The 23,156-nt window shown below is 49.7% G+C and overlaps 1 protein-coding gene across 4 annotated transcripts in view; it reads right to left on the bottom strand.

The window, feature by feature from the left end:
- Positions 1 to 23,156, bottom strand: part of BRD4 (bromodomain containing 4) — a 73,848-nt gene that overhangs the window by 32,474 nt on the left and 18,218 nt on the right. For 2 of the 4 annotated variants that reach the window (XM_044279058.1, XM_044279061.1), the window contains exon 2: positions 18,071 to 18,395. In XM_044279058.1, coding sequence (XP_044134993.1) covers positions 18,071 to 18,361 — 291 coding nt within the window. In that variant the 5' untranslated portion in view covers positions 18,362 to 18,395. Of the gene's footprint in view, positions 1 to 18,070; positions 18,396 to 20,295; positions 20,405 to 23,156 lie in introns of those variants that run through there. The other 2 variants (XM_044279059.1, XM_044279060.1) reach the window with 2 other exon arrangements.

Below are 23,156 nucleotides of genomic sequence, written 5' to 3'. Positions count from 1 at the left end.
ACCGCGGCATAGAAGGGGTTAATACGCCGGTATCAGTGTTTTCACCAATGCCGACGCATGCAGCAGGGGTTCGGCTAACGGGAACAGCCGGTCCCCTGCAGCTGATCGGGCTGACGCAGCTCCTGCACCCGCCCGATCAGCGGGCCGTAATAGTATGGCGCTTGGGTGGAAAGTCACGTCCCGCTGCGCCATACTATTACGGCGCTGGTCGGGGAGGGGTTAAACAAATGAGGGAAAATGATGTGAACCCAGCCTAATCTGAACGATTATCTTCAGGTATAATAGGGCCTTAAAGGGGTTGTCTCATCTGAGACAATTGGGGCATATCAAAAGGATATACCCCCATTGTCAGATACCGCCAGCGGTGGGACCTGCACTTATATTGAGAATGGAGCGGGCCAAAGTAGTGGCTGGAGGACTCTAGTCCGGCCACCACCAATCCCTCTCCCCATAGAAGTGAATGGGAGCACACCACACATGACCAGCCACTGCTGCCATTCACTTCTACGGGGCCAACAGAAATAGCTGAGCCAGTGCTCGGCTTTTTTCGGCTGCCCTATAGAAAAGACTGGAGGGCAGCTGTGCGTGCGCCAGTGCACCCACAACCACTTCAGGGGCTTTGTTTAGGAGTTGGGGGACCCACAACAATCAGACAATGGGAGCATATCCTAGCGATATGCTGCCATTGTCTCAAATGAAGAAAAAACCCTTTAACTGTACTGCGCATGTCTGTCTACCACTCCATTTACTTTTACACATCGCTCCGTCAGTCCAATAGAATTTGTGCATAGATCACTAGACCGACGTGCACCAATGTATCATACAGAGAGGAGACTCAGGATCCCACTGGTCAGACCCCCTGTGATTCTAACAGGGGATATTTACTTTTCACGCTAGTGAATAGTCTTGTGATGGCTAACGTCCGGCTCAAGCTGTGGTAAAACTACGTACTTGCTTTGCTGTTCTCAGAACTCCACAGAAATTAATGGAGCATGCTGGGAGTTGTAGTTCCACCTGGAGTGCCGGAGGTTAGCCATCACTGCAATAGCCCCTTTACCTGAATGCAGTTCATGATATATGGCTTAAGAGAAAAAACTAGTCTCTCAACAAAATCCAAGTTAACCGCCTCCGGACCGCCTAACGCAGATATGCGGTCCGGAGGCGGCAGCGCTGCGCACAACGACGCATATACGCGTCATCTCGCGAGACGCAAGATGACGCGCTATGCGGCCCGCGCATGCGCAGTTCGCGCCGGCATTTCGAAGAGGACCATTTCGTCATCAGCTTGCCAGCCAATGATCGCGGCTGGCAAGCTGATGATTTTCAAAAAAAGCCAATCACAGAGCCATATATCAGATCATATTTGTAAATATGATCTGTTATATGGCTGCCTGCTCCTCTGCTGGTTCTTTTCGTCGGTTGGATCCAGCAGAGGAGCAGGCTTCACAGTGAGTACACCAACACTACACACTATAGCCCCATGATCACCCCCCTGAACCCCCAATTAACCCTTTGATCACCCCTTTGTCAATCACTAGTGAAAGGAAAAAAGTGATCAGTGTAAACTGTCACTTTTTTTTTCCACTGGTATTGACCGTTAGGTTTTAGGTATAGTTTAGGTCCCTTGGTTAGGTAGTTAGCGATCAGTTAGCGCCCAGCCCACCGCACCGCAGTCCGTTATTCGCTGATTAGCGTATCGCTAATCAGCATTTGTACTTTTATAGTATCTGGAAGTGATCAAAACTGATCACGGTCAGATCTATAATAGTACTAGTGTCACTTTAGTTCGCCCTCCACCCAAAACACAGTGTTTGCCCGATCAGGCCTGATCGGTCGCCCACACGTGCGTTCGCCCACACCCGCCCCGCCGCAGTGACAAAAATTTTTTTTTTTGATCACTGCACAATCACTTTACACGCACTGCGGCGATAAAAAAATCAGTTTTGATATTTTTTAATCAACCGCAGCGGCCTCCGGTACTTCGCTAGCCTCCCCTTTGTAAGACAGGCTTGCTTTTTTTTTTTCTTGGGTAGTCTCAGGGAATACCCCTAAATTTAGTTGCCCAAAATGTCAAACAGGGGGTATTCTTCTGAAGAGGCCTACAGGCTTCTGACCCAGTCGGATGAGGAGTGGGAACCCTCATCTGATGAATCCAGCGGGTCAGAATACGAACCTGTAGAAAGCAGTGGCTCTCTGACCCAAAGTTCGGACGAGGAGGCTGAGGTCCCTGATACCACCAGGCGTACCCGGCCCCGTGTCGCTAGACCACAGGTTGCGCAGGATCCGCTTCAAGAGCAGCAGAGTGGGGCTGGTGCTGTCGGATTACGTGGTGAGGCATACACCAGCAGCGCAGCCCACCCTGGACCTAGTACCAGCACTGCCGTAGAACATGGTGAAGTGGCGAGCACCAGAAGGGCAGTTGAAGCAGGTACGGTGGCACGTGCAGTAGTGACCCCGTCGCAGCCACCGCAAAGACGTGCCCGTAGAGCCCCTAGAATCCCAGAGGTGCTGGCAAACCCTGATTGGCAGTCCCCAACTTCAGCCGCACCCGTAGTTTTCCCTTTCACTGCCCAGTCTGGAGTTCGGGTTGAGACAGCTCAGATCGGTTCGGCCCTGGGATTTTTTGAGCTGTTCTTGACTGCGGAGCTCTTAGACATAGTTGTGGCCGAAACAAACAGGTATGCCACACAATTTATCACCGCTAACCTGGGAAGCTTTTATGCCCAGCCTTTCCGGTGGAAACCAGTCCAAGTTTCCGAAATTAAAACTTTTCTGGGCCTCCTCCTCAACATGGGCCTGACAAAAAAGCATGAATTGCGGTCATATTGGTCCACGAACCCGATTCATCACATGCCCATGTTCTCTGCTGCTATGTCCAGGACACGATTTGAGACCATCCTGCGTTTCCTGCACTTTAGTGACAACACCGCCTCCCGTCCCAGGGGCCACCCTGCTTTTGACCGGCTCCACAAAATTCGGCCCCTCAGACCATTTCAACCAGAAATTTGCAGATTTGTATACCCCAGAGCAAAACATCTGCGTAGACGAGTCCCTGATACATTTTACCGGGCGCCTTGGCTTCAAACAATACATCCCAAGCAAGCGCGCCCGGTATGGGTTCAAATTGTATAAGCTCTGTGAAAGGGCCACAGGCTATACCCACAAATTTCGGATCTATGAGGGAAAAGATCAGACCCTGGAGCCGGTCGGTTGCCCTGACTACCTGGGGAGCAGTGGGAAGACAGTCTGGGACTTGGTGTCACCCTTATTCGGCAAGGGGTACCATCTTTATGTGGACAATTTTTACACAAGTGTGGCCCTCTTTAGGCATTTGTTTCTAGAACGGATTGGCGCCTGTGGTACCGCGCGAACTAGTCGCACGGGCTTCCCCCAACGGCTCGTTACCACCCGTCTTGCAAGGGGGCAGAGGGCCGCACTGTGTAACAAAGAACTGCTCGCGGTGAAATGGAGAGACAAGCGTGACGTTTACATGCTCTCCTCCATTCACGCAGACACGACAATACAAATTGAGCGAGCAACCCGTGTCATTGAAAAGCCCCTCTCAGTCCACGACTATAACCTCCACATGGGAGGGGTGGACTTCAATGACCAGATGTTGTCTCCGTATTTAGTTTCCCGCAGAACCAGACGCTGGTATAAGAAGGTGTCTGTATATTTAATTCAATTGGCTCTGTATAATAGTTTTGTTCTCTACAGTAAGGCTGGGAGAACTGGATCCTTCCTCAAATTTCAGGAAGAGATCATCGAGAACCTCCTGTACCCAGGAGGTTCCGTGGCCCCATCCACCAGTGTAGTTAGCCGTCTACACGAGCGACATTTCCCCAATGTCGTTCCTGGTACCTCAACCCAACCGTCACCCCGAAAAAGATGTCGTGTCTGTAGCAGGAGTGGAATACGGCGTGACACCCGCTATTTCTGTCCTGACCACCCTGCCCTATGCTTTGGAGAGTGTTTCCGGAAGTACCACTCACAGGTACACTATTAGCATAGGGATCATCTCACCAGGACAGGCACACAGGGCTATTAGGGCCCATTCACTCACAGCTGCTGCAAACGTCTCCTTTCACATGGGACAAAGTGCATAACGCACTTCGCCACATCTTTGGGCGATTTGCGCTTTGCACATTGACCCATGGGGAAGGAGAGGTTTGTTCTATAAAGGTAAAAAAAAAAACAAAAAAAAAAAACACACCAGTAAGCAAAAAGGTTAATGTTCAGTTAAAAAAGTTAAAGTTTATATGTTCTGTTGCAAAGTTAATAAAATTATTGCGTTGCGGCCTGTTTTTTTTTTTTTTTACCTTCCAGGTGGACCAACCGATCTACTAGCTGCAGCACCGATGTGCATTCTGACAGAAGCATTGCGCTGCTGTCAGATTACACGCAAGTCGGTGTATGCGGCGCTGCAAGATGGGATTTTCTCCTCTGCAGTAACAGATATGTTTGCCAAGGCATACGAGCTGAGGAGGAGGCGGCGTTCCTATGCTTTGGCAAACACTTTGTGTATATATATATATATATATATATATATATAAAAAAAATAATAAAAATCCCGGCAATGATTTATTCATCCACATCGATTGATGTGAATGGAGAAATCTGGTTTGCCAGGGCATACAAGCTAAGTGGGTATGGATGTAGGGCGGAGCTCCTATGTCCTGGCAGACGCCTTTCCCCTCCATTTTTTTTTTTGGCAGAGATTTTTTCATCCACATTGATCGATGCGAATGAAGAAATCTGTGCCGTTCATTTTTTTCTTTCAGCCCAGAGGCTGAACGGAAAAAATAATCTCATTACCCTTTTGCTCAATATAAGGAGAATAGCAGAAACTCCTAATGCTGGCCATACATGTAATGATTGCGGAGACCCTCAAATGCCAGGGCAGTACAAACACCCCACAACTGACCCCATTTTGGAAAGAAGATACCCCAAGGTATTTGCTGAGGGGCATATTGAGTCCATGAAAGATTTAAATTTTTGTCCTAAGTTAGCGGAAAGTGAGACTTTGTGAGAAAAAAAAAAAAAAAATCAATTTCCGCTAACTTATGCGGAAAAAAAAAAATTTCAATGAACTTGCCAGGCCCCTCATTGGATACCTTGGGGTGTCTTCTTTCCAAAGTGGGGTCACATGTGGGGTATTTATACTGCCCTGGCTTTTTAGGGGCCCTAAAGCGTGAGAAGAAGCCTGGGATCCAAATGTCTAAAAATGCCCTCCTAAAAGGAATTTGGGCTGCTTTGCGCCCCTAGGCTGCAAAAAAGTGTCACAGATCTGGTATCGCCGTACTCAGGAGAAGTTGGGGAATGTGTTTTGGGGTGTCATTTTACATATACCCATGCTGGGTGAGAAAAATATCTTGGTCAAATGCCAACTTTGTATAAAAAAAATGGGAAAAGTTGTCTTTTGCCAAGATATTTCTCTCACCCAGCATGGGTATATGTAAAATGACACCCCAAAACACATTCCCCAACTTCTCCTGAGTACGGCGATACCAGATGTGTGACACTTTTTTGCTGCCAAGGTGGGCAAAGGGGCACATATTCCAAAGTGCACCTTTCGGATTTCACCGGTCATTTTTTACACATTTTGATTGCACAGTTCTTCTCACACATTTGGGCCCCTAAATTGCCAGGGCAGTATAACTACGCCACAAGTGACCCTATTTTGGAAAGAAGACACCCCAAGGTATTCTGTGAGGGGCATGGCGAGTTCCTAGAATTTTTTATTTTTTGTCACAAGTTAGTGGAATATGAGACTTTGTAAGAAAAAAATAAATAAAATCATCATCATTTTCCGCTAACTTGTGACAAAAAATAAAAAGTTCTATAAACTCACTATGCCCATCAGCGAATACCTTAGGGTGTCTACTTTCCGAAATGGGGTCATTTGTGGGGTTTTTCTACTGTTTGGGCATTGTAGAACCTCAGGAAACATGACAGGTGCTCAGAAAATCAGAGCTGTTTCAAAAAGCGGAAATTCACATTTTTGTACCAAAGTGTGTAAACGCTATAACTTTTACCCAAACCATTTTTTTTTTTTTGCCCACACATTTTTTTTTTTATCAAAGACATGTAGAACAATAAATTTGGTGAAAAATTTATATATGGATGTCGTTTTTTTGCAAAATTTTACAGCTGAAAGTGAAAAATGTCATTTTTTTGCAAAAAATTGGATTTTTTGTACTCACCGTAAAATCCTTTTCTCGTAGTAGGCATTGGGGGACACAGCACCATGGGTATATGTCCAACTACCACTAGGAGGCACTAGACACAAAAAGTGTTGGCTCCTCCCAGGTGGGCTATACCCTCTCCACAGGCACGAGGCTATTCAGTTTGTACCAAAAGCAGTAGGAGAGAGAAGAAAAGCAAGGAACCAACAACTCCCGTACCGGGAAAGATCAAGAGACCAGCCCGGAGAAGCGGAAGAAAAAACATAGGGAGGGATCTGTGTCCCCCAATGCCTACTACGAGAAAAGGATTTTACGGTGAGTACAAAAAATCAAATTTTCTCGTGCATGGCATTGGGGGACACAGCACCATGGGACGTCCCAAAGCAGTCCCTGAGGGAGGGAAAAGAAGAGACGCGCCACCGGTTGGGCATACAGGTGCAGGAGAACCATGTGACCCAACGGGAAAAAACACGAGATGGGCAAGAGGTTCCATAACAAGGAAGAAACCCCAGAAGAAGCAGGGAAGACTGCCAGCACCCCAGGACAAATGACTGGAAGAAAATCCCAAATGCAAGAAGGTGGCAAAAGGAAACAGAGCGCAGCCAAGGGCTGGAGAAAAAATTAGGACAGCACCGCGTGGTGAAACTACCCAACGCTCTACATTGTTCCAGACCCAAAAAACCTGTGGCCATCCCCTGAAAGGCCAGGGGAGAAAAGAAACAGGGAAGCACCGAAAACCAAACGAGTGGGGGAGCCATAGCAAGGCTCACATGTGAAGGGAGGGGACTCCCCTCACCGCAAGGCCAGGAAAGAAGCTAAGCGCCCCATGTAAAGGTGAAAACCCAAGGCTGCTAGAGGAAACCACCAACCCTGGAGAAGGAGGGGGTTGTAGGTAAAAAACCAGGAAAAGAACGATAGCTCCTGCGTCCCCAAAAACAGGAGACGAGGCGCAAGCCTCCGAAAACAAGATATCACCGTGAAGCGTAAGACCAGAGGAAACACTGGGCATGTGAAGTAGCATGGAAAAAAGAAGCCAGATACAGGCCAGGCAACCTCGGCAGGACACACTGGACTGAGAGACATGGGAGTAGAAGGAGAGCACTCCAAAAAACCTAAAGAGGAAAGGTCCTACAACAGGAGGAGGTCCCTCCCGAAGGAGACCATACGGTGGAACTGCAAACCGCAGCACTAAACCACTCAATACCAGGTACTTGACGTGGGAGGCTGGAAAAAGAGACACAAATCCCAAGAGGACCTCAAATGAACAGGGACAGGGACTCCAGAAAGGAGTACCCAGTATGGGCTCACAAGGAACCAGAAGCTGAACCACCAGAAGACAACGCAAGCCAGAATATCCAGGAAAGGCGAAAAGAAACCACCATAGGGGAAGGGGCATTGGCCATGGACAACTAGCCGTACCAAGAATATTGACCAGCAAACCTTAAACATTGTCCCAGAGAGGGCAAGTACAGCAGCTCGGGATGTACCACAAAACGACAGACATCCATATGCATAAGGAATGCAGAAGTCGCCATGAAAAAACCGGGGTAGCCTACATAGAAATGTAGAAACCAGCTGCGACCGGCATACAGAAAACTTCCAGGGGGGAGAAAGCACCAGACAGGTGCAGACGACGGCAAGGTCCAAGAGGACTGCCCCTCCGCCATGTAGCACAACTAAGCAGAAAATACAAGGGAATACCGAAAACACCTGGACCCAAAAGGAACTACGGGGCCCTGTCCGATACCAGAGCAATCAGCTGAAAATTCAGACAGGTGTGTGTGGCGCTCAGAGGTCCTGTCCTTGACCCATCAGGGAGGACGTCCAGCAATGATAAAAGCCGTGGACCCAGAAGGATTCCGTGTGGCGGACATCCAGCGATGACAGAAAACCGCAGCCGCGGCCGATGCCACCAGCTACGTGTCCAAACAAGGTAGAAGATCCAGTGGAGATCCTTGTACTTCACCAGGAATGGGCCGCTCAGCAATTAGGAAACAACGCGAGTACTCCCCTATAACATGGGGTAACGCGGAGCACAGCATACCGTAGTACCGTAAAGAGAAGGCAAGAGCAACTACAGCACGAAGGCCAACAACCACCTGGCCACGGAGTAGGGAGCGTGGTTGAATGAGGACCACCCGCCGGATCAGACAGATCAGTCATATACTGGAGCTACCAGAAGTAGCAGTAGACCGACAAGGTGGGGGTTGGGCTGGCCCACACCTGCCAGACATGGAAACCATGCACACGCTGAACGAAGGGGGCCTGGTGCAGACAGTGCCTTGAGAGGTAGAAGGAGACCAATGAGCGCGACAGTAAAGGAGTGGCAGATGTATGGAAGAACCAAATGGATGGAACCAACATCCGCAGCACAGATTAGAACCCGTGGGCAGAAAACACCCAGTGATACAGAAACTGTCTGAGCTACAGACCGCACCACAGGGCCCAGCGCTTGGGGTACTACAAACACACGCCTAAAATATGGGCAAAGTGGCTGCATGTTGCCAACTAAGGAGAGTGGAAACATAGCCACAGCATCTGGGAATGAGACAGCATACGGAGGGTACAGGTACACAACCTGTAAAGTAGAAATATGGCTGTGTTAGAGGAACTACATTTAAGATCGAAGCAATGTGGCCGCATGGTGCACCCTAGACCCAGAGAGGTGCAACAGCAACCGCGTTAACAATGGAACCCAGTAGGGCCGCACGGTACCACAAAGAACAAGACAGGTGCACACCACAATCAGGTAGGTGCAATGGCAACAGAAACAGGGCCGCATAGCACACCCTAGAAGCCAGACAGGTTGAACGGCTGCAGCATCGGAGACGGTTCAGGGACTCTACCCATGAAGGGAGTAAGATGGCCGTTTGGTGCACACTATGATGAGGTAGGTGCAATGGCCACGGCAATAGGAGGAGGCCTCAATATCTCGTCCTGTAAGGAGAGAAAATGCCACATGGAACAGCATAAAGCCGGACAGGAGGAACGGCTACCGCATCCGGAGATGGCTCAGGTACTCCACCTGTTAAGGGATCAAGGCGGCAGGGAACAGACAGGTAACTGAACCGGACAGGGGCAATTCTACGGCAATTGAAAGTGGCCTCTATATTCCGCCCGTAGGGAGAAATGTTGCCGCATGGAACACAACAGAGCCCGCCAGAGGTATCGGCTACAGCACCGGTGATGGCGTAGGTACTCCACCTGTGAAGGAAGCAAATTGGCTGGGAACAGACAGGCGCAATTGCAGCGGCAATTAAAGGCAGCCTGTATATCTCGCCAGGAAGGGAGAAATAGTGTCGCATGGAACACCATAGCGCCAAGCCAGGGGAATCGGCTACAGCATCAGGAGATGGTGTAGGTACTCCACCTATGACAGGAGCAAAGTGGCTGGGAACAGACAGGTGCAATTGCAACGGCAATTGAAGCGGCCTGTATATCTCACCCGGAAGGGAGAAATAGTGCTGTATGGAACACCATAGAGCCAGCCAGGAGTAATGGCTCCTGTAGGTACACTACCTAAGAAAAGGGGCAAGGCGGCTGTACAATTGCTCTGAACTCACCAACCTACAGGAGGCGATAGCCGAGCTAACCGCTTGCCCAGAACAGGAACTCCCTGTAATGAGGTAGAGTGGCGAACACCAACACCAGGATGGGAACCCCACGGAAACACTCTCAAATGTGTAGAGGATAACCCCTGGTATAGGGGAACCAGGAAGGCTTGTCAGGGACAGCCTATGGCAGTGGTGCAGGAACCCCCCTGTTAAGGAGAAGGCGTACGCATCAGACACCGGGTAGGTGACTCAGTATGCTAAACACGGGGACGGCTGCCTTACCTGTGCGGTTGAATACCTGTGCGGTCAGGGGAGCACCATCCGAAAATCCACTAGAGGGGATACCAACCCTGTTTAGGTAGGAGAGGTTCCTCCGTGCACGTAGTCTTGACCTCCCAGAGGGCTTCTATATGGAGGAAGACCGCCTGATGCTCTGTTCCGAGGGAATCGGTGCAGAGGTGTCCCCAGAGGCAACGGATGGGGTGACAGGAAGGATTCGTCACCAGCCTCAGGCCTGTCCTGGGGGGGATCCGAGGATGCCGAGGAGGGGTGGGACCCCGTTGAGACCACCCGAGGGTGTACTGTGAGCTACCCCTCGCCGAACCCGGGTGCAGGTACCCCTAACTGAGCATGCCCCATCTGCAGGGAGGACCCTGGGAGGGCAGAGGTGGCCGCAATTTGGGTTGGTAGCGTTCCAGCGACACTGCCAGGGAGAGTCGGCCAAGGTTCCCATGGCATTGACACGGAGGGACCCATTCATGGGGAACCTACACAAAAAGATTGTTCAGGGAAAACAATGGGATCTGGGAAGAGGTACTGCACACCAGCAGGGACAGGATGACCACATGGCAGCCATTGTAGACAGCGGACGCACGTGAAAACACGTGGCGACCGAGGAGCTGTTGGGAGAAGAGATGCTCAAAAAGCAGCCAGCAGAGGCTGTCTATCCTGACCCGGACGCAGTGTTCCCCCAAAGAGGTGCAGCAGCAGCTGTTCCCCAAAAAAGAGGTGGTCAGTAGGGCTGCAGGGGACATGAAGCAAACGAGGGGTTAACCACCCCCTCCAACAGAAAAAACATGTTAGCCCAGGAAAGGGTGAGGAGATAGCTCCTCCCGAGGGCCGGGCGGGGCTCAGAAAAGCCCGGGAAGCAAGGGGGAGGGGCCGGGAAGATTGCGGCCTAGCAGGCCCAAAAGCCGGGGCCTCGATTTATGAGGTGGCCGGGAATGGAGCAAGGGGGGCGGGGCGAACCGCGGCCGACAGAGGGCCCACCGAGCCATAAAAATAGGTGAGTAGGGTAGGGGGGGAGAAGCGACACCTGGGGATAGGCAGATCAGGGCAAACAGAGCACCTGGGAGCCGGGGACAGGCCATAGAAGATGAGGCCTAGTCCCGGCAGAAGCCGGGGACTAAAGTAGCGGGGAAGCCAGGGAGAGACTGTGGCCAGGGAGGAGAGAAAAGGCCAGGAGGGGGAGGGGGTTGGCTAGGAGGAACGAAGAGGCTCCCCAGGACCCCCAGGTAAGGTGGATCCCATCCCCCTGGCCACAGAAGGGAACCTAACCCTGGGGCAGGGACACAGGGACAGGGGAGTATACTCACCATCCGATATACTCACCATCCGATGTCTTCGGGCGCAGCACGGTCACCCCTTCGGCAGACTCAACACGGGAACCGTGGGAATGCCGGCAAGCCACTGCGGATGCAGTCCGTGGGGACTGGGTGACCGGCGATGGTACCGAAGTACGCGCCCGCAGGGGGGGCAACTAAAGTGGAACACGATGGAGCCCCAGCCTGCAGCAGGTATAACGGTGGAAAAAAACCGACCTGCGGAAGAGAGAAAAAAAAGAATAAAAATAAACAGCAGAACCTGCAAAAAAGCAGGACAGGTCTGCCTCCTACGGCACTAGACTAAAACTGAATAGCCTCGTGCCTGTGGAGAGGGTATAGCCCACCTGGGAGGAGCCAACACTTTTTGTGTCTAGTGCCTCCTAGTGGTAGTTGGACATATACCCATGGTGCTGTGTCCCCCAATGCCATGCACGAGAAAAATCGTTACATTTTGATTAATAACAAAAAAAGTAAAAATGTCAGCAGCAATAAAATACCACCAAATGAAAGCTCTATTAGTGAGAAGAAAAGGAGGTAAAATTCATTTGGGTGGTAAGTTGCATGACCGAGCGATAAACGGTGAAAGGAGTGTAGTGCCGAAGTGTAAAAAGTGCTCTGGTCATGAAGGGGGTTTCAGCTAGCGGGGCTGAAGTGGTTAAAGGTAATGTCCCATTCCATTGGAGAGGGCATGTGTGTGATCAGTGGGCATTCGACTGCTGAGGCCCACACCATTCACAAGAACAGGAAACCTGAGTACAAGCCACCTTCTATCTCCAGCACAGCAGCATGCTCTGTTGTTGGCCCTGCAGTCTGTCCTCCTGGCCTATTAGACACTTAAGGGGTAGTTTATCAAGGCGTTCTTCTGGCGCAGATTGCGGTGCAAAGGTCCCTTGTGCTGCAATCTACTAATTCTCCACATTCACGCCAGGTCTACAAAAGTGGGCGGGCAAGGGGACGGGTCGGCAGGCCAGTCTCATTTACCACTTTCTACGCCTGGTACAGGTGTAGAAAATGGTGTAAATGTAAGACAGCAAGGAAGCTTTAGAGGCGGCGATGGATCTGCCGAAGTTATGAAGAGGCCGGCACCTCTATATAACTCCGGTGAGGGGTAATTAAGACCGAATCTTAATAAATGTGCCCCTTATTCTCTATCCTATGAAATTGGGGATACCTTTGGGTAATGAGTAAGCCCCATTAAAAGCCATGGACACCACTGCATGGATTTTTTTTATTACACATGCAACAGATTTCTTATTTAAAGAGGACCTGTCGCCCAAAAATGCAATGCATTCTGACAGCACCATGTTATAGAGCAGAAGGAGCTGAGCAGATTGATGTATAGTGGGAAAAGAAACCTGTAAATGATACATTTATATCTCTGCTTTCTGTGAATTCCTATCAGTACAGGAGGGAGGGATTATCAGTGACTGATAGCAGTGTGTGTATAAGTGTGCATACAGAGATAGGCTACTTTCACACTGGTGTTTCTGGGTCCGCTTGTTAGATCCGTTTCAGGGTTGTCACAAGCGGACCAAAACGGATCAGTTCAGCCCTAATGCATTCTGAATGGATAAGGATCCGCTCAGATTGCATCAGTTTGCCTCCGCTCCGCCTGTATTCCGCTCTGGAGGCGGACACCAAAACGCAGCTTGCAGTGTTTTGATGTCTGCCTGACGATGCAGAGCCAAACGGATCCATCCTGACACACAATGTAAGTCAATGGGGACTAGGGTTGGGCGATATCCAAAATATTCAGACGATTACGATATATATCGCAAAAAATACCTGTTTAAAAGAAAAGGGCCACAAGGAGACGTTATACTGTATAGGGGGCGGGGGCCACAAGGAGACGTTATACTGTATAGGGGGCGGGGGCCACAAGGAGACGTTATACTGTATAGGGGCGGGGGGCCACAAGGAGACGTTATACTGTATAGGGGGCGGGGGGCCACAAGGAGACGTTATACTGTATAGGGGGCGGGGGGCCACAAGGAGACGTTATACTGTATAGGGGGCGGGGGGCCACAAGGAGACGTTATACTGTATAGGGGGCGGGGGGCCACAAGGAGACGTTATACTGTATAGGGGGCGGGGGCCACAAGGAGACGTTATACTGTATAGGGGGCGGGGGGCCACAAGGAGACGTTATACTGTATAGGGGGCGGGGGGCCACAAGGAGACGTTATACTGTATAGGGGGCGGGGGCCACAAGGAGACGTTATACTGTATAGGGGGCGGGGGGCCACAAGGAGACGTTATACTGTATAGGGGGCGGGGGGCCACAAGGAGACGTTATACTGTATAGGGGGCGGGGGGCCACAAGGAGACGTTATACTGTATAGGGGGCCACAAGGAGACGTTATACTGTATAGGGGCGGGGGGCCACAAGGAGACGTTATACTGTATAGGGGGCGGGGGGCCACAAGGAGACGTTATACTTTATAGGGGGCGGGGGCCACAAGGAGACGTTATACTGTATAGGGGGCGGGGGCCACAAGGAGACGTTATACTGTATAGGGGCGGGGGCCACAAGGAGACGTTATACTGTATAGGGGCGGGCGCCACAAGGAGACGTTATACGGTATAGGGGGCGGGGGCCACAAGGAGATGTTATACTGTATAGGGGGCGGGGGCCACAAGGAGATGTTATACTGTATAGGGGGCGGGGGGCCACAAGGAGATGTTATAATAAAGTCTTGTGGCCACAGGCCACCATACATACAGTAATGTCTTCTTGTTGCTCATGTTTGGGGGACTCATGTGACTCATTATTCCCTGATGTCTGCTATTCTAGATCAATGTGCTGACACTAACTGCAGCTTGCAGGCAGGAAGGATCAGGCCAGGGCCACAGAAGACAGTCTGACATAGCACCTTTATTTATGACACTATTCTATGCTTTTTAGGGTCTCTCACTCACTCCTGTTCCTCTGCCTGGACACTCCTCACAGGCCAGGAGTCGGGCGAACTCTTGTGCAGAGGGAGTCTGGAGAGACTTTTCCCGCGGCTGCCTCGCTGTGTGCTCCGATTCTGACATGAGATGTCGCTGGGCGGAGATTTGAATATAGGAGCAAGGGGAGGGAGAGCCGGGGATGGCCCGCTGCGGGAAGTAATACATCTGTAAGCCGCGGAAAAAGTATCTCCAGAGACACCCTACTCACACAGAGTTCGCCACATACAATAGAACTGGCACGGGTGGGACACGGACGTTGATGTTAGATGGTGGGTGGAGTCTGGAGACTTGAATATGGGAGGCGGAGCAAGAAGGAGCCAGGAGCGAGTGCCGGGAATGGAAGTAATGTGTTGTACTTCTCAGCGCTATGCAAGGTGCAGGGGCGGGCGGACACAGATTTAGAAGCGGTCAGCGCACATGACCGCTCCTATGACGTCACAAAATACTGCGGTTATTAGAAAACAGCGATATCGCTGTTCTTTAATACCGTGGTATATCGTTGCCACCGGTATACCACTCAACCCTAATGGGGACGAATCCGTTTTCACTGACACAATATGGTGCAATTGAAAACTGATCCGTCACCCATTGACTTTCATTGTAAGTCAGGACAGATCCGTTTTGACTTTAGACTTTTTTTTTTAAAGAATGCAAACGGATCCGTTCTGAACAGATACAAGCGTTTGCATTATCAGTGCGGATCCGTCTGTGCAGATACAAGACAGAGCCGCACCGAATGCAGGTGTGAAAGTAGCCATTGCCGTCACTGTTAAAGGGAACCCGTCATCACTTTTTTGTTGCCCATACTAACAGCAGCATAAAGTAGAGAGAGGCGAGTTGATTTCAGCGGTCTGTCATTTATAAGTAAGTGGTTGCTGAGAACCAACATCACAATCATTGCAGACTGGGCCTGGAAAAGAGTCCCGGCCACCTGAGAGGAGTCCTGGTTATTCATGAATTCGTGCTCTCCTGCCCACCTGCTGATGTCTGACAGTCTTCTACCTAGTTTTCCCCCTTTATCTCTAGGAGGGAACTGCCAATCATCAGCAGATGGGTGAGAGTGCAGGAGATTATGAATAGCCAGGACTCTTCTCAGGTAGATCTGACTCTTTTCCAGGCCTGGGCTGCAATGATTATGATGCTGGTTCTCGGCAACCACTTACTATTAGCTCATGAGTGACACACCGCTGAGATCAGCATTTCTGTCACTACTTTATGCTGCCCTCAGTGAGGTCAGCATAAAGTTAATGACAGGTTCCATTTAACACCTCCCTCATGTACCAATGTATTCACAGAAATAAAAAAATAAAAATAAAAACTGATGTGAATGTATAAATTGCAGGTTTTACTGAATCTTTTCTCACAAAAAATAATTTGAGATAGAGAGATATATATCTATCACAATCTGCTCAGCTTCTCTCGCTCTATAACATGGTGCTGTCAATTAATTCATTTTTTAATAGGTCTTTATAAAAAATATGAAGCCATTTTCCCTGTACAGAGCCGAGATTCTCTTTTGGCAGGATCTGAGACGGCTCCTTATCTCTGCTCTCTGACATTATAAACACTCCTTATAGCTCAGTTCTGATCTTACTGATAAGAATGTAGCTTAAAGAGGACCTTTCATGGTTTTTATTTATTCTAGATAAATCCCTTTACCTGCGGGGCTGATGCTGCTGCCCTACCTGTTTTTTTAAAATATTGCTTCTGCGCCCTGCTGTGCCCCCCTGCAGTTTTCCCGCTCAGTATATTAATACTGAGCATTGGTAAAGGGAGGAGACGACGCCAGGGTTTCTCAATGGGCGTCTCCTTCTCCTTCCTCCCCCCCCCCCCCCGGGCTGTGACACTCTCCACTGTGATTGGACCGCGCTACAGCCAGGGAGAAGAAGGAGACGCCCATTGAGAAACCCTGACGTCTCCTCCTCCCTGTTCCGACGCTCAGCATTAAAGGGAACCTGTCACATGGATTTTGGGTATAGAGCTGAGGACATGGGTTGCTAGATGGCCGCTAGCACATCCGCAATACCCAGTTCCCATAGCTCGGGGTGCTTTTATTGTGTATAAAAAACGATTTGATACATATGCAAATTAACCTGAGATAAGTCAGAGTTTGAAAATATGACTCTTCTCTGGTCACACAAGTAAGATATGACTCTTATGTTAATTTGCATATGTTTCAAATCGGGTTTTTTTACCCAATAAAAGCACACAGAGCTATGGGGACTGGGTATTGCGGATGTGCTAGCGGCCATCTAGCAACCCATGTCCTCAGCTCTATACCCAAAATCCCAGTGACAGGTTCCCTTTATTATACTGAGCGGGAAAACTGCAGGAGGGCACAGTGTGGGCGTAGAAGCGATAATTATAAAAAGATATTTCGATTTTTTTTTTTTTTTTTAAAAGGCATGGTAATAGGGGGAGGTACCCCGCAAGTAAAGGGATTTAGCTAGAATAAATAAAAACCATGAAAGGTCCTCTATAAATAAGTGTTTATGACCTCTTAGTAATTTAGAGATAATGTTTAAAGTGAAAGTAAAAGTAGGATTCACACAGCTAGAAAAACAGTTAACCCTTTCTGACGGACCAGCTCAACATTTTTAACAAAGACCAATTGAAAAAATAATTTTTTGCCCAAAATAAGTAAAATGCAACTATAAAACAATTGCTCCTGAAGGTGTACATACACTTTTTTTTTTAAATATATATATAAAAAAAATGTTTCATTCTTTTGCTTCTGTAAATCTGTCACCCAGCTGGTGCCGAATCTAAAAGCATTAGAGCGCTGCAGCCGTTTGTGACGGCTCTTTGCTCTCTCACATCCTTCTCTATGTTGGAAACATCAGCAGGGAGGAGGAGGTTACACATGGCAGATGTGTGTGGAGAGGTGGGAAAGCATCCAGGGCAGAGCACACAAGCTGTAGATAGGGTGGAAAGCACACACAAGGCAGTATGCAGAATTAATTACTAGGAGGGACAGGACCACAGTTCAGAAGTTTGATACTAGGTTACAGGTTATAAACTGCAAATCAGTGTGTCTGAAAATGAATGAGGGAATGTAACCACTTTCATTTCAACGTATCCCCTATCCACAGGGTGGTGGATAAGGGTCTGATCAGTGGGGGCTGCAGTGGTGTCCCCTATGGGTCAGCAGATACATGTGTGTCCACCACTCCATTCAGCTATGGGCCTGCAAGAGACAGCCGAGTACAAGCAGTATGCTCTAGCAGCGCCATAAAGTTGTATGGAGCAGCTCGCGTGTCCACCTCTCAGTTCAAACCGGGGATGACAGGTGCCCTTTCCTTGATCAGTGGGGGGCACAGCAGTCTCATACCCGCCTGACACTTATACCCTATCCTGTGGGCAGCGGATAAGTTGTTGTAATGGGACAGGCGCTTTAATAGAGCATCACGACACTTCCAAAGTTGTAACCATCTTTCCACTTTAAACCTACGGCCTGATGCCATAAAACCTCTGTGTCTTGCCCGGTGAGGCGGCAGATAACAGAGGAGGCACTTGTGTGGACACTTCTCCATTCGCTGCCTGGATGAGCTAGCCACCGGCTATATGTTCTCCACATAGGTGCGAGTCGCAATAGTGGGATTTGTATCTATCAGACAGTTATGCCACATCTCATTACACTAATATTTTATTTATCTGGCACCTGGTGGTTTGGAAATCTCAATAACTAAGCATCTGACAAGCAGATCTTTATAGAACGTGTGCAAAATGACCTCGGGGTCTGTCACATGTAATATATATATGTATATGTACTCACAGGCAGGTTTAGTTTGATAACATCCACAGGCTGCTGAAAAGGCCAAGCAAACTGGTGCTTCCATAGTGTCTTCAGCACGGTTTTTAGTAAGTACTGCAACTGGTTGGTCTGGCGCTTTGACTGGCTTGACCTGGTAGTATCAGGAGGAGGAGGGTTGACTAACACGGGACCCTGTGCCTGGGGTTGTGGAGGTGCAGCTTGTGGGGCCCCTGACATTGGGACCCCTTCTACTCCGTCGCCCATTCCAGATGAGGCCCTCAGACGTGTACCTAGCCCAGTCTCGCTTGACATGATAAAGCTCCCATCGCATGCAGGGCCAGGCGACCTGGGGGAAGGAAAAATGCATAAAATTAGACAAAAGTAAAAAATAAGACAATTTCCACAAACGGAAAAAAAATCTGCTTCGGATCCAGTTGGTAGTGAACCCATATGCTTCATAACACAGCAGTGCATTACATAGCAGCAAGGATGAGACGACCCAGCTACACCCTCAAGGCCTCACCTCAGGGACACCTGAGGACAGGAGGAGCTGCTGTCTGTTTACCTCAAAGATTCCTGACTCTTGCCTAATGTAACAGTCGCTGACTACTGCAAGCTGGTGTGAAACTACAACCCCCAACATGTATACTTGCTCCGCTCTTCTCAGAACTCCCATAGAATGGAGCATGCTGGGAATTGTAGTTTTACAACAGCTGCAGAACCAAAAGTTGCTGACCCCTGGCGGCCACAGCCTTGCGGGGGAGACGCTGAAGATGTGGACCACAACTTGGACGTACGTTAAGCGGCTTTCATTTTATCCCGTAAGGAAGCAGACTATTAAGGATCGATGCTGACGATTTCAGCGGTCGTCGTGCAGAAGGGATGCATGTGTTTTGGTACAGGGCGGAGACACATGCACAGTGACATCACAAGTCCGGGGATGCCTGTCCTTTATCAGTACCTTGGGCCTGACCCGATACAAGACAGGGAAGGAGGGAAGCTTGCAGCATTTCGGATATACTGAGGATGGACGGCTTATGCAGACGGTGTGCCCCTGGTAGAAGAGTCACCTGTGCTGCACGTATAGATCACATCCAGAGCTCAGTGTATACAGCCATCTATAGGGGAGGGTCACATGACAGTATATATACACATCCAGGGCTCAGTGTATACAGTCATCTATAGGGGAGGGTCACATGACAGTATATATACACATCCAGGGCTCAGTGTATACAGCCATCTATAGGGGAGGGTCACATGACAGTATATATACACATCCAGGGCTCAGTGTATACAGCCATCTATAGGGGAGGGTCACATGACAGTATATACAGCCAGCTATAGGGGAGGGTCACATGACAGTATATACAGCCAGCTATAGGGGAGGGTCACATGACCGTGCATATACATCCAGGGCTCAGTGTATACAGCCATCCACAGGGGAGGGTCACATGACCGTATATACACATCCAGGGCTCAGTGTATACAGCCATCCACAGGGGAGGGTCACATGACCGTATATACACATCCAGGGCTCAGTGTATACAGCCATCCACAGGGGAGGGTCACATCACGGTATATACACATCCAGGGCCCAGTGTATACAGCCATCTATAGGGGAGGGCCACATGACCGTGCATACACATCCAGAGCCCAGTGTATACAGCCATCTATAGGAGAGGGTCACATGACCGTGCATACACATCCAGGGCTCAGTGTATACAGCCATCTATAGGGGAGGGTCACATGACCGTATATACGCATCCAGAGCCCAGTGTATACAGCCATCTATAGGGGAGGGTCACATGACGGTATATACACATCCAGGGCTCAGTGTATACAGCCATCTATAGGGGAGGGTCACATGACCGTATATACGCATCCAGGGCTCAGTGTATACAGCCATCCACAGGGGAGGGTCACATGACCGTATATACGCATCCAGCATGGTCTCCGGTACACACCGCCCCTCCTCGCACTGCCCGGACCACACGCAGGGGGCACACGCCGCCCCCACCTCTATACTATACATTACATGGCACATTACAAGCCATTTCTACAGATAATCAGTCCCCACACATAAGCCCACCCCCCCGGGCCTCCTCTCCCAGAAAATGGCGCCGGCTCGGGGCTGCTCTCCAGGCCCCGGGCTCCTCCTCCCCGGGATTTCTCTCCTCTCACACAATCCCCGTGAAGTGGCCCGTACACACACCGCGGCGGGGGAACCGCCCAGATAAAACGCTTACACATACACCCGGAGCGCGTCACCAGCGGCCGCTTCCACCCGTCCGACACAGGGCCCGCCAAGGAGAACCGGCGTTACGGAAACTGCGCAGCGTCGCCGGCGACTTATACAGCGGCAGCCGTAAGTGAGCCATTCACGACCAGGAGACGTAACATCTCCTCCGCTCAGCTCTGCGCCAGTGGCGTAGCTAGGGCTTTTTTTTTTTTTTTTTACGCTACGGAAACTGCGCGACGGATCAAACGCCAGGCCCGTCACCGCACTGAGGCAGGGGAAGGCGGCGTAAGGTTGTCGATTCACGAACGCGTTCGCCTAGGTTGCGGAAGTGACGTCATGCGCAGTGGGAGCGTGGTGATGCAATCGAATGCAAGTCCGGGCGCCGCACATACACAAGAGCTACGCAAAGAGCGCAAACGACTGCTCCTGACTGTGGGCAGCCTGAGTCATAGCAAACACTGCAGACGGTTTTATTTTATCAAATGGAAAAAATATGAAAAAAACTCACTGTACATCCAGTAAAAACATGACAGTCCACCCATAAAACCACTGCTGGGGCGCACACTGGTTCGAAACGCGTCAGCTGGACTGTCACATGTTTTTAATGGATCTACAATAAAAAAAAACTTTTTTATATTTTTTCCACTCCACGCTGGAATTTCTCCAACCCGGCCCCCTCCCCTCAACACTGTTTAGGTGTACCCATTGCCAAGATGGCGTCTCCTGGAGCACCGAGGAATCCAGCACATCCAGCGGTGCAGTGCTATGTATACACCAAGTGCACCTAAAGGCTGATGCACACAACCGTATTATTTGTGCGGATTGGATACGGACCAGTTCGTTTCAAAAGGGCCGCAAAAGATCCGCATCCGTTTGTCCATTCCGCCAGCAAAATAAAAACTGGAGGCAGCACACAGCTAGGGATCTTCTTTTTTTTTGCGGACTGGAAAACACTTCGGGCTCATACACGAACATGTGCGCCCCCGTGCCAATGCTTTAAGTAAGCGGTGCAGTGTTTTGTTCAGACGCTCCGTCACCAGTTCATGGCGCGCTCGGACTGGGGCATGAAACAGGTGACAAATTCCCTTTAAAACTGATCTGTGAGACCATGCTGCCCTCGTACCAGCCCAAACAGCAGAAAAACAGGAAGGACCAGAGACTACCAGGGGCGCCCTTACAAGATCTTCACATTCCAACAATCATCGTATGGCGACATGTGTGAGCGGACTGCAGGGCGGTACAGAAAGAGCAAGGGCACTAGTGGGCCCATCACTGGACGGACTCTTACATGGCACCCAACAGCAGCTCCCCCCTCAGTCTGCTAACCTCAAGTCCATCCGCTGATCATTAATGTCTATGGGGCTGGTAGTTTTTTTTGCAGATCCGTGTGTGCATGCGTCCTCAATGAAAACTATAGCACTTTCCTAGTAGATGCAATGGGCAGGCTCACACATTTCACTCAACAGGGCCATGAGAAAAACCGTACACAACACAGGTCAGACGACGTAAACCATCCAGGCGGTGAGAATACAGGCGTACATGATCTACGGGGGAGGGGCAGGTGACCAAACAGGTCTTCTGCAGGACACTATAGCAGCACTGAGACCCCCTCCTTACAGCTGTCTGGATCCAAGCCAATGGCTGGTACAGGGACAGACGGTACAATGCTTAGGGGGCTGCCTGTCATGGAGCAGTGTTAGGTCATTTAATGTGGACATCCTGCGGCTATATACATTTTTTTTCCTTCTGTGCAATGTTTCTCAAGGTACCCAAATTGCTAGGATGTTCCACCACTTTATGATCCCCACCCATCCTGAGAATGAGGGGGTTGCAGTGCTGGTGTAGTTCCCCAGGCAGCTGGGTGGCCAGGACAAAACTTTGAAGTAGTGCAGCTCTACACCAGCATTGCAGACCCTTATTCCCAAGATTGGTGGGGGTCCCAAGGAGCAGCCCCCCACCCAGCATTATCCCTGTAATAATCAGCGCCCAATGTATGACACTGCAGTCTCATCTGTACACCCGATGACACTCCGGTGTCCCCGCCATCTATTTCTGCAGCGCAGGTAGACACTGATGTAACGCACGTGGCTACAGGCTGCAAACACCGTCCATGCCCGTCTTCTAATCACAATGTATGAGAGATATAGGAAGGAATGTCATAGCCAGACCCTTATTTCTGATATTTGCAGACTCTATACTGACAGGGAATGTCCCACAGGATTGGCGCATAACAAATGTGGTGCCAATATTCAAAAAGGGTCCAAAAACAGACCCCGGAAACTATAGGCCGGTAAGTTTAACATCTGTCGTGGGTAAACTGTTTGAAGGTTTTCTGAGAGATGCTATCTTGGAGGATCTCAACAGAAATAAGCAGATATCGCCATATCAGCATGGCTTCATGAGGGATCGGTCATGCCAAACTAATTTAATCAGTTTCTATGAGAAGGTAAGTTCTACACTTGACAGCGGCGAATCAATGGATGTCGTGTATCTGGACTTCTCCAAAGCATTTGACACTGTACCACGTAAAAGGTTAGTATATAAAATGAGACTGCTCGTACTGGGAGAAAACATCTGTATGTGGGTAAGTAACTGGCTCAATGATAGAAAAACAGAGTAATGCAGACGGATCCGTTCTGAACGGAGCCTCCGTCTGCATTATTATGGGCGGATCCGTTCAGAACGGATCCGCCCGAACGCTAGTGTGAAAGTAGCCTTAGTAACTGGCTGAGTGATAGAAAACAGAGGGTGGTTATTAACGGTACACACTCAGATTGGGTCACTGTCACTAGTGGAGTACCTCAGGGGTCAGTATTGGGCCCTATTCTCTTCAATATATTTATTAATGATCTTGTAGAAGGCTTGCAT

The sequence above is a fragment of the Bufo gargarizans genome, chromosome 2 (assembly GCF_014858855.1).
Source record: "Bufo gargarizans isolate SCDJY-AF-19 chromosome 2, ASM1485885v1, whole genome shotgun sequence".
Classification (NCBI taxonomy): Eukaryota; Metazoa; Chordata; class Amphibia; order Anura; family Bufonidae; genus Bufo; species Bufo gargarizans.
Note: the sequence above shows the minus strand (reverse complement) of the source record. Positions and strands in the feature narration are given on the sequence as shown.